The sequence below is a fragment of the Molossus molossus genome, unplaced genomic scaffold (assembly GCF_014108415.1).
Source record: "Molossus molossus isolate mMolMol1 unplaced genomic scaffold, mMolMol1.p scaffold_m16_p_2, whole genome shotgun sequence".
In the NCBI taxonomy this organism is placed as follows: domain Eukaryota; kingdom Metazoa; phylum Chordata; class Mammalia; order Chiroptera; family Molossidae; genus Molossus; species Molossus molossus.
In genome coordinates this window covers 76615414-76630683 of record NW_023425355.1, presented here as the reverse complement: position 1 = coordinate 76630683, position 15270 = coordinate 76615414, and the positions used below count along the sequence as shown (strand labels likewise).

The 15270-nt window shown below is 38.8% G+C and overlaps 1 protein-coding gene across 1 annotated transcript; it reads left to right on the top strand.

Annotated features, from left to right (window-relative positions):
• Positions 1-266: 266 nt before the first annotated feature.
• CUNHXorf66 (chromosome unknown CXorf66 homolog) lies at positions 267-9140 on the top strand. The gene is given in 5 exon segments (XM_036270081.1): positions 267-354; positions 7146-7302; positions 8310-8437; positions 8440-8614; positions 8921-9140. Coding segments are annotated over 5 exon segments (768 nt in total).
• Positions 9141-15270: the final 6130 nt, after the last annotated feature.

The window sequence follows — 15270 nt, the reverse complement described above, 5'->3', positions numbered from 1 at the left end:
TACAACAGCCAGAGTGATTTTTCTAAAATGCGCATCTTATTATGTTACTCTCTAGCCAGAAACTCTTTACTGGTACCCCATTTTTTCTAGAATAAAATTAAATGCACTTAACTTTAGCTACACAGAAGCTCATGCTTCCCCATGGTGAGATTATGTTGTCAGACCATGACACAAAATGATAATGTCATAAACCCCTAGAACAGGCTGAACTATATTAAATACAGCAGTTTTCTTGGTAGAAGAAACCTTTGAACAAAGCCCTTGACATGAAGTTTTTTATTTATGTCCTACTTTTGTCCATTTGGACAGATAGTTGTTTAAATACAAACCGAAGTGATAGATCTTCTCCTACAGGTATAAACCTAACCTTAAAACCTACAAATTATGATTATATTATGCATTCAAGCACCTAATTGGACAAGCTAGTTGTGTTTAAGAAATCTCATCTTTCTAGAATGTTATCATTAGTAGGTCTTTAAGAATTCCTAGGACAGCCAGCCAGTATGGCTCAGTTGGTTGAGTGCCACCCTATGCACCAGGAGGTTCCTGGTTGATTCCCAGTCAGTGCACCTGCCCCATTTGTGGGCTCAATCCCCAGTAAGGGGTATGCAGGAGGCAGCCAATAGATGTTCTATCTCTCTATCTCTGAAATCAGTAAAAACATATTTAAAAAAAGAATTTCTAGGACAACATCTGAGAGTTTTTATTCTGTGTGAAATATCTAAGCAAAATAGAAGCATAAAGAATATAGACATATGCCCTGGCCGGTTTGGCTCAGCGGTTGGAGCATCGGCCTGTGGACCAGAGAGTCCCGGGTTCCGTTCCCACTAGAGGCACATAGCAAATAAAAAAAAAAAAAAAGAATACAGACATATTGTCTCCCTTCAGTCCCTTTCTCCACCAACAAAACTAGATAATACTATGTGAATTAATCTGGCATGCTATCTAACACATAGTAGATTTCAACAAGGATTTTACTTGTGCCATCTTCTTTCCCACCATAGAAACACACACATTAACACTCAAGTGCATTCACACATGCAAGTGATGTACACACACTCAAAACCTTAAGTAATAGAGTGAGAAAGCCATGATGCAGGAGTAACCCAGGTAATTATACTGATTAGCCAGAGATATCGCTCAGATTTGGCTTCTAAACTGTTACTGGGGACGTGATATAGGTAAGAAATGACACTGGAACATTTATGCTTTAAAAAATCATTGATGAGACAGAAAAATGGTGGCGGAGTGAACGGAGCTACAAAGACCATCTCCCAGAACCAAACTGGAATTACAACTATAACACAGACAAATCGACGGGAAAAACCAACAGAAAAGCAGCTTGCGAGGACCATACAACGAGGGACACTGACTCCATCCCGGTAGGCTTGCGAAGGCGCGAGACGGGGCTGGGAGCACACAGTCGACAGCTCGGGAGTGGCCTCAGCTGTAAGCGGCGCCCTAGGGTTACACTCCCAGGCGGCCCCACAGCGCAGCCGGGACAGAGGCTAAAACAGCCACAGCCACTCACCTTGGGCTCCGGCAGAGGGAGGGCGGACTGGACTGGAGCTGTGACAGAACACTCAGGGTTTGGAGGGCGCTCAGAGCTTTGGCTGAGTGCAGCCACTTAGGACGGTGGCCACATTGCTCCTTCCCAGGGCTCTGAGGAGAGGCAGCATCCCCTCACTCAGAGATCCAACCCCACCCTGAGGGCCATTGAAGTGTTAATTGAGGCTCACTAACAACCAGCATCTGCCCCACCCTCCTGAAAGCCCCTTGGCTGAGCACCAGAGGGAGTTTTTCAATCAACTGACAACCCAAAACTCATCAACTAACCTAGACTGCTAGCTTCCAGGCAAAAAGCTAGAGGATAACAGTACGTTTCCTGGGCTGGCAACTTTAACCAGGAAAGTAAGACTTGACAATGGTGTTCAACATGGGTCCTCCCTCGCTCATCTAAACACAGGAGAGGGAGCCACAAACAGCAGAACACCAACACCCACAGGGAGAACTTGAGAGGCTCCAAAGCCCACAGCGATAGCCAAAACGGTGAAACACAGAAACAGAAGCCAAATGAAAGAGCAAGACACCTCCACTGAAGATGAGATCAATGTGGAGCAATTAGGCATGTTAACAGAGCTAGAATTCAGAGCCATGATCTTGAGGAAGCTGAACAGCATGAGTAAGGACATAGAGAAACTGAAAATAAGCCAATTGGAAATTAAAAACCAACAAGAAGAGATAAAAAATGACATATCAGAAATGAAAAACACATTGGAAGGTTTAAAAAGCAGAGTAGGGGAAGCTGAGGACCGGATCAGTGAATTAGAAGACAGGGTAGAAAAAATCAACGAATCAGAAAAACAAAAGGAAAAAACTATTAAAAAACAGGAAGACAGTTTAAGAGAACTATGGGACAACTGGAAACGTAATAATATTCACATCATAGGAGTCCCCGAAGAAGAAGAAAAGGAGCAAGGGATAGAGAATATATTCAAAAAAATAGTGAGAGAAAACTTCCCTAATTTGGTGAAGGAAGAAGGCATTCAAGTTCAAGAAGCACAGAGTCCCAAGTAAGAAGAACCCAAACAGGCCCACACCAAGACACATAGTAATTAAAATGCCACAAATTAAAGACAAAGAGAGAATCCTAAAAGCAGCAAGAGATAAGCAACAGGTCACCTACAAAGGGAACCCCATAAGGCTCTCAGCTGACTTCTCACAAGAAACACTACAGGCCAGAAGAGAATGGCATGAAGTAATCAAAGTCATGAAAAACAAGAATCTGAATCCAAGACTACTCTACCCAGCAAGGCTATCATTCAAAATAGAAGATCAACTAAAGAGCTTCCCAGACAAAAAAAGGCTAAGGGAATACATTAGCACCAAACCAGCACTGCAAGAAATGTTAAAAGGACTGCTGTAATTAGCAGTAGAAATGGGAAGAAAAATAGAACCACACTAAACAAAAATGGCAATAAATAAGTACATATCAATAATCACCTTAAACGTAAATGGATGGAATGGTCCCATAAAGAGACACAGAGTAGCTGATTGGATAAGAAAGCATGACTCATCTATATGTTGTTTACAAGAGACACACCTCTCAACAAAAGACTCACATAGGTTGAAAGTGATGGGATGGGAAAAAAATTTCCAAGCAAATGGAAAGCAAAAAAAAGCTGGGGTAGCAATTCTCATATCTGATAAAATAGATTTCAAAATGAAGACCATAACTAGAGACAAAGACGGCCACTACATAATATTGAAAGGATCTATCCAACAGGAAGATATAACCTTGATAAACATATATGCTCCCAATATAGGAGCACCAAAATATATTAAAAATCTTCTGGAGGACTTGCAAGGAGAAATCGACAACAATACAATCATAGCAGGGGACTTCAACACCCCGTTGACAGCACTGGATAGATCCTCTAGGAAAAAAATTAGCAAGGAAACAGAGACTCTACATGAAGCACTAGACCAAATGGATTTAATAGATATCTACAGAGAATTACACCCCAAAACTACAGAATACACATTCTTCTCAAGTGCACATGGGACATTCTCAAAGATAGACCACATGATAGGACACAAACTAAATCTCTACAAGTTCAAGAAGACTGAAATCATATCAAGCATCTTCTCAGATCACAATGGCATGAAACTAGAAATCAATTGCAACAAGAACATGCAAAGACATTTCAACACATGGAGGCTAAATAGCATGTTATTAAACAATGAATGAGTCACCGAGGAGATCAAGGAAGAAATTAAAAACTTCCTGGAAACCAATGAAATGAATACACAACAACACAAAATCTATGGGATGCAGCGAAAGCAGTTCTGAGAGAGAAGTTCATAGCACTACAGGCCTACCTCAAAAAACAAGAAAAATTTCTAATTGACTGTCTACCCTCACAACTTAAAGAATTAGAAAGCAAACAAAAAGAAAACCCCAGAGCAAGTAGAAGGAAGGAAATAGTAAAGATAAGAGCAGAAATAAATGACATAGAGACCAAAAAAACAATTCAAAGGATCAATGAAACAAAGAGCAGGTTTTTCGAAAAGATAAACAAGATTGATGGACCCTTAGCTAGACTCACCAAGAAACAAAGAGAGAGAACCCAAATACACAAAATCAGAAATGAAAGAGGAGAAGTAACAACCAACACCACGGAAATACAAAAGATCGTTAACAACTACTATGAACAACTATATGGCAACAAATTCGACAATCTAAGCGAAATGGACAAATTTCTAGAAACACACAGTCTCCCAAAACTAGACCCGGAAGAGATAGAAAACTTGAACAGACCAATAACAACTAAGGAAATTAAAGAGTAATCAAGACTCTCCCAGCAAACAAAAGCCCAGGCCAAGATGGCTTCACGGGGGAGTTTTACCGAACATTCAAAAAAGAACTAACACCCATTCTCCTGAAACTATTTCAACAAATTCAAGAAGAAGGAAGACTTCCAAACACGTTCTATGAGGCCAGCATAATTCTAATTCCAAAACCAGAAAAAGACACTACGAAGAAAGAAAACTACAGGCCAATATCCCTGATGAACATAGACGCCAAAATCCTGAACAAAATATTAGCAAATCGGATCCAGAAATACATCAAAAAAATTATTCACCATGACCAAGTGGGATTCATTCCAGGGATGCAAGGCTGGTACAATATTCGCAAATCAATAAACATGATACACCACATAAACAAAATGAAGAATAAAAACCACATGATCATATCAATAGATGCTGAAAAAGCATTCGACAAAATCCAGCATCCATTTCTGATAAAAACGCTCACCAATGTAGGAATAGAGGGATCATATCTCGACATAATAAAGGCCATATATGAAAGACCTACAGCCAACATCATACTCAATGGACAGAAACTAAAAACATTTCCATTAAGAACAGGAACAAGACAGGGATGTCCACTTTCACCACTCTTATTTAACATTGTACTGGAAGTCTTAGCCACAGCAATCAGACATGAAGAAAAAATAAAAGGGATCCAAATTGGAAAAAAGGAAGTGAAACTGTCATTATTTGCAGATGACATGATATTATACATAGAAAACCCTAAAGACTCCATCAAAAATCTATTAGACTTAATAAATGAATTTGGCAAAGTAGCAGGATACAAAATTAACGTCAAGAAATCGACGGCATTCTTGTACATCAATGATGAACTCACAGAAAGAGAAACTGAAAAAACAATCCCATTTACCATCGCTCCAAAAAAATTACGATACCTAGGAATAAACTTAACCAAAGAAGTAAAACTACAGGTCATTGAAAAAAGAAATAGAGGAAGATATAAAAAAGTGGAAGCACATACCCTGTTCATGGATTGGAAGAATTAACATAATTAAAATGTCCATACTACCCAAAGCAATCTATAGATTCAATGCAATCCCCATCAAAATACCAACGACATATTTCATAGAACTAGAACAAATACTTCAAAAGTTCATATGGAACCAAAAAGACCCCGAATAGCCACAGCAATCTTGAAAAAGAAGAACAAAGTAGGTGGGATCAGAATACCAGATATCAGGTTATACTACAAAGCGACTGTAACCAAAACAGCCTGGTACTGGCACAAGAACAGGCATATAGACCAGTGGAACAGAACTGAAAACCCAGAAATGGACCCAAGGCAATACGCTCAATTAATATTTGACAAAGGTGGCAAGAGCATACAGTGGAGTAAAGACAGCCTCTTTAATAAATGGTGTTGGGAAAATTGGACAGCTACTTGCAAAAAAATTAAACTAGACCATCAACTTACACCATACACAAAAATAAACTCAAAATGGATAAAAGACTTAAATGTGACCCGTGAATCCATAAAAATTCTAGAAGAAAATGTAGGCAACAAAATTTCGGACATCATACGGAGCGGAATTTTCACTGATACATCACCTAAGGCAACAGAAATAAAGGAGAAAATGAACACATGGGACTACATCAAACTCAAAAGCTTCTGCACAGCAAAAGAAACAATCATCAAAATGGAAAGGCAACCCACTGTATGGGAGAACATCATTGCCAATGATGTATCAGATAAGGGGTTAATTTCCAATATATATAGTGCTCATACAACTCCACAAAAGGAAGACAAAGAACCCAATTAAAAAATGGGCAGAGGAGCTGAATAGACACCTCTCCAAACAGGACATACGAATGGCCAAGAGACATATGAAGAAATGCTCAACATCACTAATCATCAGAGAGATGCAAATTAAAACAACAATGAGGTATCACCTCACACCTGTCAGAATGGCCGCCATCAACAAATCATCAAACAACAAGTGTTGGCGAGGGTGTGGAGAAAAGGGGACTCTAATACACTGCTGGTGGGAATGCAGACTGGTGCAGCCGCTATGGAAAACAATATGGTGCTACCTCAAAAAATTAAAAATTGAACTTCCATTTGACCCAGTGATCCCACTGCTGGGAATATACCCTAAGAAGCCTGAAACACCAATCAGGAAGAATATATGTACCCCCATGTTCATAGCAGCACTATTTACAATAGCTAAGATCTGGAAACAGCCCAAGTGTCCACCAGTAGACGAATGGATCAAAAAGCTGTGGTAGATATACACAATGGAGTACTATGCAGCGGTAAGAAAGAAAGATCTCTTATCCTTTGAGACGACATGGAGGGACCTGGAAAGTATTATCCTAAGTGAAAGAAGCCAAGCAGAAAAAGACAAATACCACATGATATCACTTATATACAGAATATAATGAACATAACAGTCTGAGGAGTACAGTAGACCCAGACACATGGAAGAAGGGCACAGACTGACATCCCTCAGAAGAGGGGATGGGGGGTGGGGGGGGGAAGAGATAAACCACAGAACCTATATGCATGTATGCATGACCAATGGACATGGACAACTATGCCGGGGACAGGGTGGGGGGGGGTGCCAATGGGGTAAAAAGTTAAAATATCTGTAACAAAAAAATAAATAAAAATTCATAAAAAATAAAAAATAAAAATAAATAAAAAATCATTGATGAAGAGGTTTTATTTTCATCTATAGTGGCAAACCACTATCAAAATAGAAGAAAATTTGGTTACTTATCATTTTCTGGTGATACAATCTTTTGGACAGGAGCTAAGCACTTTGAATCAATGCAGGCCAAAATGGACAATTACAGAAGATGTCTATTCATTATGGTAGTTGGTATTATGAGCACAGCTTTTATCTGTACCTCTTTTTGTTGCCTCCATTATAATTGTTTGAACAAAGATGTCCCCAAAGCAAAGATGTAAGTTTTACACCTTGAATTAAGAATGCAAGGGGTGTGTGTGTATGTGTGTGTGTGTGTGTGTGTACATATAGTGGGGGTTTCATTGTTGTGGTGGTTACTTAATGTTAACTTTGGACTTCTAAAGAGCTACCAACATCTTGTGGGTGGATACTTACACTTGAATGATATCAGCTCTTAAATATTCTCAAGTACATTATCAACTTTAGCCAAAGCTACCTCCTCTTCAGGATTCAGCTGAGCTCCAGGCTATTAATTTCATTATAAATTGAATCTAGGAAAATAAAGCATGACTATCTGAAGAAGACAGGGAGAATGAAAAAGGGGAGAGAGACGGAATTGTGCTTGCATTCCAAAGACAATGAAACATTTTGGATAATGTACCATTTTAAGATGTATTAACATGACAAATTATTCACTGTTCTCATTATCTCAAATCCCTGCCTTTCATATAGGAGGATCAGACTGGCCCTAATATAATGATTCCCTAAATATTTCCCAATACAAGAACTAATGACTAGAGTATACAAATGCTTTCTTCCTTTAGTTTTAGAGTAATGTTGTGAATATAAATATGCATGAATAGATAACTATAACAGGAAACCAAGACTTTCATCTAAAAAGTTTATTTTTTTACTGTGACAAGCTGTGATATTCATATATCAGTTCTGTATCAATTTGTGACTTTTTTAAATAAAAAGTTTAATTTCTGGAATAAATGAAATTCTTTCTCAACAGTAGATTTAAAACAATTTTGTATTATTCCATATGTAGACTATATAGTTATCTAATGTGGTTGAAACAGTAAAATACTCTGAAAAAAGAAACAGCATGAATTCAATGAGTTCTTATCTGTAACCTGAGTAATGACTTTCACCACACTCCTACTAGAGCAAAAAAAAAAAAAAAGACCAAAAGTCTAAACTGACAATAACCTATATTTTCTGGTGATAGCAATAATGTTCTTTTGTTGTCATTGTCATACTACAAATTTTTTATATTTTCAGGGTCAAGGAACGTGTAGCTACTAAGTCATCCAGGTCATCCAAAATATCATTCAGTACATACGAGACAGCCAACCTATGTATTCCAGATAAACAACTCATGCTATTTGCTATAGACCACTTATCTGAGTCTTAAGTCCAGAGAAGTCATCCATATCATCCAGTTCAGAAAATGTAATCAGGTCCTTGAGTTCAGAAGAGTTCTCTATACCAACTAGTGCAGAAAAGTATATCAAACCATCAAGCTCAAAAAGTATGTTCAGGTCATCTCACCTAGGAAAGTCTTATAGAAAACACAGTATAGATAAGTAACATAAACTATCTTATGACCATAAGCTAGGCAGTCAAGATTGTTTGTTCAATCCAAATAGGGCAGTAAGGCCACCTTCGTCAGCCAGTTTACAATACTCACTTGGACCAACTGAACCACTTTATCCAACCTGTCCACAAAATAAAATTTTGCTACCAAATTCATCCAGTTTACAGCAATTGACCAAGTCCTCCGGACATCATAATCTAAAAAGATCAGTTAGTACTGGTAGGGCAGATATGTTATTTATGTCTCCATTAGTCAACTCTTGTCCATACTATAAAGAAAATTGCCTTGTTTGCAGAACTACTTCTGAGTCTTGGGTCAATGGTATTTCTGAGGTCAAGAGTACAAAAGCTCAAAACCTATCTTTTCCATGTGAAGTGAAGCCTTTTTCTAAGTCCTTTAATAAGGTAGATTCCAGAGACAATGCATTCTATGGCAATGTGAGTGACAGTGATATGATGACATATGACAGTGATGACGAGAATGAGAGGGAAATAACCATTTTTTTTGCAACATAAACCTTGATAAAGTCATTCTTAATAACACCCCAAGTTATTAAGGGCTCAATTTAAAAAAAAACACCTGTGAAGAATTAAATCTATACCAACTTTTTTATGCTCGCCATTCTTAAAGATATACTAAAAAGGGAAAATCCACCTGGTGATCACTATTGAGATTAGTCCTGTCCATCTTGGAGGCAATTTATTGGAAAAATATTAATTAAATGCCTGGCATAACAAATGACTTCATTGTAATTATTATTGCATTTTAGAGGCAGAAGACTCTTTTGATGTACCTTATTTAGATCTTGTCACTTAGATGGGAACCACAAACATACACACATACACAAACCTAGAAAGAAATTGCAAAATAAGTACCTTGGACTCCTCCTTCCCTTGGATTTGCCCTCAAAATTCCAACTCAACCAAGTTTATTTTTTAATGTTTATATGCAGTCCTTACAGTTCAAGCTTGTCTTTCTGTAGTGCTCAGTGCTTAGCAAAAATGGCTGTGTGAGCTTGGTTCTGGTTGAGTTAGGGAAACTCCTGATAGCTATATGTAACACCACTGCCTCCTGTGACTGCTATCTAAAATGAGACTTCAGCCTCCAGTGCACATACCTGAGGCTCCATGATACCAGTCTAAATGTTCCAGTCTTTATAACTCTCAACAAGACTTTTAATTATTTTTGTTACCTTTCAAAATGGTAAAAGAGTTTTTCCTGCTGTGCATTCTCAAAAGGTCCCAATTGGAGGTCTGATGTCTACCCATTTTCCCTACATGGTACCTCCTCACTCTGAGTGGGCAGGGGTGGGTGGACAGGGGAGAATCTTGGAGTTATATCCTTTAACTTCCCTACTGAAAAGATGTTATTCTTGTCTTCTTCCAAGGGCATAGTTGAGAAAATCAGGCAAAATCCTATAATCCCAGCCTATATTCTAGTACAGTAAAATTAGTCCCCTATAACAGCTAGCAGGCATAAGTTAAATGCAAGTAGTTAACTTGTATTGGATGTGAACTATTTGCCAGGCATTATACAAGTAACTCGATGTTTGTGTATCTGAAGGCTGCAATCAAGTTTTCTGATTCACTGAAAGGATTTACAAGACTCAATAGTAGACTGAAAAAATGGCGGCGGAGTGAACGGAGCTACACAGACCGTCTCCCAGAACCAAACTGGAATTACAACTATAACACAGACAAATCGACGGGAAAAACCAACAGAAAAGCAGCTTGCGAGGACCATACAACGAGGGACACTGACTCCATCCCGGTAGGCTTGCGAAGGCGCGAGACGGGGCTGGGAGCGCACGGTCGGCAGCTCGGCAGCGGCCTTAGCTATAAGCGGCGCCCGCGGGTTACACTCCCAGGCGGCCCCACAGCGCAGCCGGGACTGAGGCTAAAACAGCCACAGCCACTCACCTTGGGCTCCGGCAGAGGGAGGGCAGACTGGACTGGAACTGTGTCGGGACACTCGGGGTTTGGAGGGCTCTCGGAGCTTTGGCTGAGTGCAGCCACTCAGGACGGTGGCCACATTGCTTCTTCCCAGGGCTCTGAGAGAGGCAGCAGCCCCTCCCTCGGAGATCCAACCCCACCCTGTGGGCCATTGAAGTGTTAATTGAGGCTCACTAAGGACCAGCATCTGCCCCACCCTCGTGAAAGCCCCTTGGCTGAGCACCAGAGGGAGTTTTTCAATCAACTGACAACCCAAAACTCATCAATTAACCTAGACTGCTAGCTTCCAGGCAAAAAGCTAGAGGATAACAGTACGTTTCCTGGGCTGGCAACTTTAACCAGGAAAGTAAGACTTGACAGTGGTGTTCAACGCGGGTCCTCCCTCGCTCATCTAAACACAGGAGAGGGAGCCACAAACAGCAGAACACCAACACCCACAGGGAGAACTTGACAGGCTCCAAAGCCCAGAGTGATAGCTAAAATGGTGAAACACAGAAACAGAAGCCAAATGAAAGAGCAAACCACCTCCACCGAAGATGAGATCAATGTGGAGCAATTAGGCATGTTAACAGAGCTAGAATTCAGAGCCATGATCTTGAGGAAGCTGAACAGCATGAGTAAGGACATAGAGACACTGAAAATAAGCCAAATGGAAATTAAAAACCAACAAGAAGAGATAAAAAATGACATATCCGAAATGAAAAACACATTGGAAGGTTTAAAAAGCAGAGTAGGGGAAGCTGAGGACCGGATCAGCGAATTAGAAGACAGGGTAGAAAAAATCAACCAATCAGAAAAACAAAAGGAAAAAACTATTAAAAAACAGGAAGACAGCTTAAGAGAACTATGGGACAACTGGAAACGTAATAATATTCGCATCATAGGAGTCCCCGAAGAAGAAGAAAAGGAGCAAGGGATAGAGAATATATTCAAAAAAATAGTGAGAGAAAACTTCCCTAATTTGGTGAAGGAAGAAGGCATTCAAGTTCAAGAAGCACAGAGAGTCCCAAGTAAGAAGAACCCAAACAGGCCCACACCAAGACACATAGTAATTAAAATGCCACAAATTAAAGACAAAGAGAGAATCCTAAAAGCAGCAAGAGATAAGCAACAGGTTACCTACAAAGGGAACCCCATAAGGCTCTCAGCTGACTTCTCACAAGAAACACTACAGGCCAGAAGGGAATGGCATGAAGTAATCAAAGTCATGAAAAACAAGAATCTGAATCCAAGACTACTCTACCCAGCAAGGCTATCATTCAAAATAGAAGATCAAATAAAGAGCTTCCCAGACAAAAAAAAGCTAAGGGAATACATTAGCACCAAACCAGCACTGCAAGAAATGTTAAAAGGACTGCTGTAATTAGCAGTAGAAATGGGAACAAAAATAGAACCACACTAAACAAAAATGGCAATAAATAAGTACATATCAATAATCACCTTAAACGTAAATGGACTGAATGCTCCCATAAAGAGACACAGAGTAGCTGATTGGATAAGAAAGCATGACTCATCTATATGTTGTTTACAAGAGACCCATCTCTCAACAAAAGACTCACATAGGTTGAAAGTGAAGGGATGGAAAAAAATTTTCCAAGCAAATGGAAAGCAAAAAAAAGCTGGGGTAGCAATTCTCATATCTGATAAAATAGATTTCAAAATGAAGACCATAACTAGAGACAAAAACGGCCACTACATAATATTGAAAGGATCTATCCAACAGGAAGATATAACCTTGATAAACATATATGCACCCAATACAGGAGCACCAAAATATATTAAAAATCTTCTGGAGAACTTCCAAGGAGAAATCGACAACAATACAATCATAGCTGGGGACTTCAACACCCCGTTGACAGCACTGGATAGATCCTCTAGGCAAAAAATTAGCAAGGAAACAGAGACTCTAAATGAAGCACTAGACCAAATGGATTTAATAGATATCTACAGAGAATTACACCCCAAAACTACAGAATACACATTCTTCTCAAGTGCACATGGGACATTCTCAAAGATAGACCACATGATAGGACACAAACTAAATCTCTACAAGTTCAAGAAGATTGAAACCATATCAAGCATCTTCTCAGATCACAATGGCATGAAACTAGAAATCAACTGCAACAAGAACATGCAAAGACATTTCAACACATGGAGGCTAAATAGCATGTTATTAAACAATGAATGGGTCACCGAGGAGATCAAGGAAGAAATCAAAAACTTCCTGGAAACCAATGAAAATGAACACACAACAACACAAAATCTATGGGATGCAGCGAAAGCAGTTCTGAGAGGGAAGTTCATAGCACTACAGGCCTACCTCAAAAAACAAGAAAAATTTCTAATTGACTGTCTAACCTCACAACTTAAAGAATTAGAAAGCAAACAAAAAGAAAACCCCAGAGCAAGTAGAAGGAAGGAAATAGTAAAGATCAGAGCGAAATAAATGACATAGAGACCAAAAAAACAATTCAAAGGATCAATGAAACAAAGAGCTGGTTTTTCGAAAAGATAAACAAGATTGATGGACCCTTAGCTAGACTCACCAAGAAACAAAGAGAGAGAACCCAAATACACAAAATCAGAAATGAAAGAGGAGAAGTAACAACCAACACCACGGAAATACAAAAGATCGTTAACAACTACTATGAACAACTATATGGCAACAAATTCGACAATCTCAGCGAAATGGACAAATTTCTAGAAACACACAGTCTCCCAAAACTATTCCCGGAAGAGATAGAAAACTTGAACAGACCAATAACAACTAAGGAAATTGAAGAGGTAATCAAGACTCTCCCAGCAAACAAAAGCCCAGGCCCAGATGGTTTCACGGGGGAGTTTTACCGAACATTCAAAAAAGAACTAACACCCATTCTCCTCAAACTATTTCAAAAAATTCAAGAAGAAGGAAGACTTCCAAACACGTTCTATGAGGCCAGCATAATTCTAATTCCAAAACTAGAAAAAGACACTACGAAGAAAGAAAACTACAGGCCAATATCCCTGATGAACATAGATGCCAAAATCCTGAACAAAATACTAGCAAATCGGATCCAGAAATACATCAAAAAAATTATTCACCATGACCAAGTGGGATTCATTCCAGGGATGCAAGGCTGGTACAATATTCGCAAATCAATAAACGTGATACACCACATAAACAAAATGAAGAATAAAAACCACATGATCATATCAATAGATGCTGAAAAAGCATTCGACAAAATCCAGCATCCATTTCTGATAAAAACGCTCAGCAATGTAGGAATAGAGGGATCATATCTCGACATAATAAAGGCCATATATGAAAGACCTACAGCCAACATCATACTCAATGGACAGAAACTAAAAACATTTCCATTAAGAACAGGAACAAGACAGGGATGTCCACTTTCGCCACTCTTGTTTAACATTGTACTGGAAGTCTTAGCCACAGCAATCAGACATGAAGAAAAAATAAAAGGGATCCAAATTGGAAAGGAGGAAGTGAAACTGTCATTATTTGCAGATGACATGATATTGTACATAGAAAACCCTAAAGACTCCATCAAAAATCTATTAGACTTAATAAATGAATTTGGCAAAGTAGCAGGATACAAAATTAACGTCAAGAAATCGACGGCATTCTTGTACATCAATGATGAACTCACAGAAAGAGAAACTGAAAAAACAATCCCATTTACCATCGCTCCAAAAAAATTACGATACCTAGGAATAAACTTAACCAAAGAAGTAAAGGACCTATTTGCAGAAAACTACAGGTCATTGAAAAAAGAAATAGAGGAAGATATAAAAAAGTGGAAGAACATACCCTGTTCATGGATTGGAAGAATTAACATAATTAAAATGTCCATACTACCCAAAGCAATCTATAGATTCAATGCAATCCCCATCAAAATACCAACGACATATTTCATAGAACTAGAACAAATACTTCAAAAGTTCATATGGAACCAAAAAAGACCCCGAATAGCCACAGCAATCTTGAAAAAGAAGAACAAAGTTGGAGGGATCACATTACCAGATATCAGGTTATACTACAAAGCGACTGTAACCAAAACAGCCTGGTACTGGCACAAGAACAGGCATATAGACCAGTGGAACAGAACTGAAAACCCAGAAATGGACCCAAGGCAATACGCTCAATTAATATTTGACAAAGGTGGCAAGAGCATACAGTGGAGTAAAGACAGCCTCTTTAATAAATGGTGTTGGGAAAATTGGACAGCTACATGCAAAAAAATGAAACTCGACCATCAACTTACACCATACACAAAAATAAACTCAAAATGGATAAAAGACTTAAATGTGACCCGTGAATCCATAAAAATTCTAGAAGAAAATGTAGGCAACAAAATTTCGGACATCATACGGAGCAGAATTTTCACTGATACATCACCTAAGGCAACAGAAATAAAGGAGAAAATGAACACATGGGACTACATCAAACTAAAAAGCTTCTGCACAGCAAAAGAAACGATCATCAAAATGGAAAGGCAACCCACTGTATGGGAGAACATCATTGCCAATGATGTATCAGATAAGGGGTTAATTTCCAATATATACAGAGAGCTCACACAACTCCACAAAAGGAAGACAAAGAACCCAATTAAAAAATGGGCAGAGGAGCTGAATAGACACCTCTCCAAACAGGACATACAAATGGCCAAGAGACATATGAAGAAATGCTCAA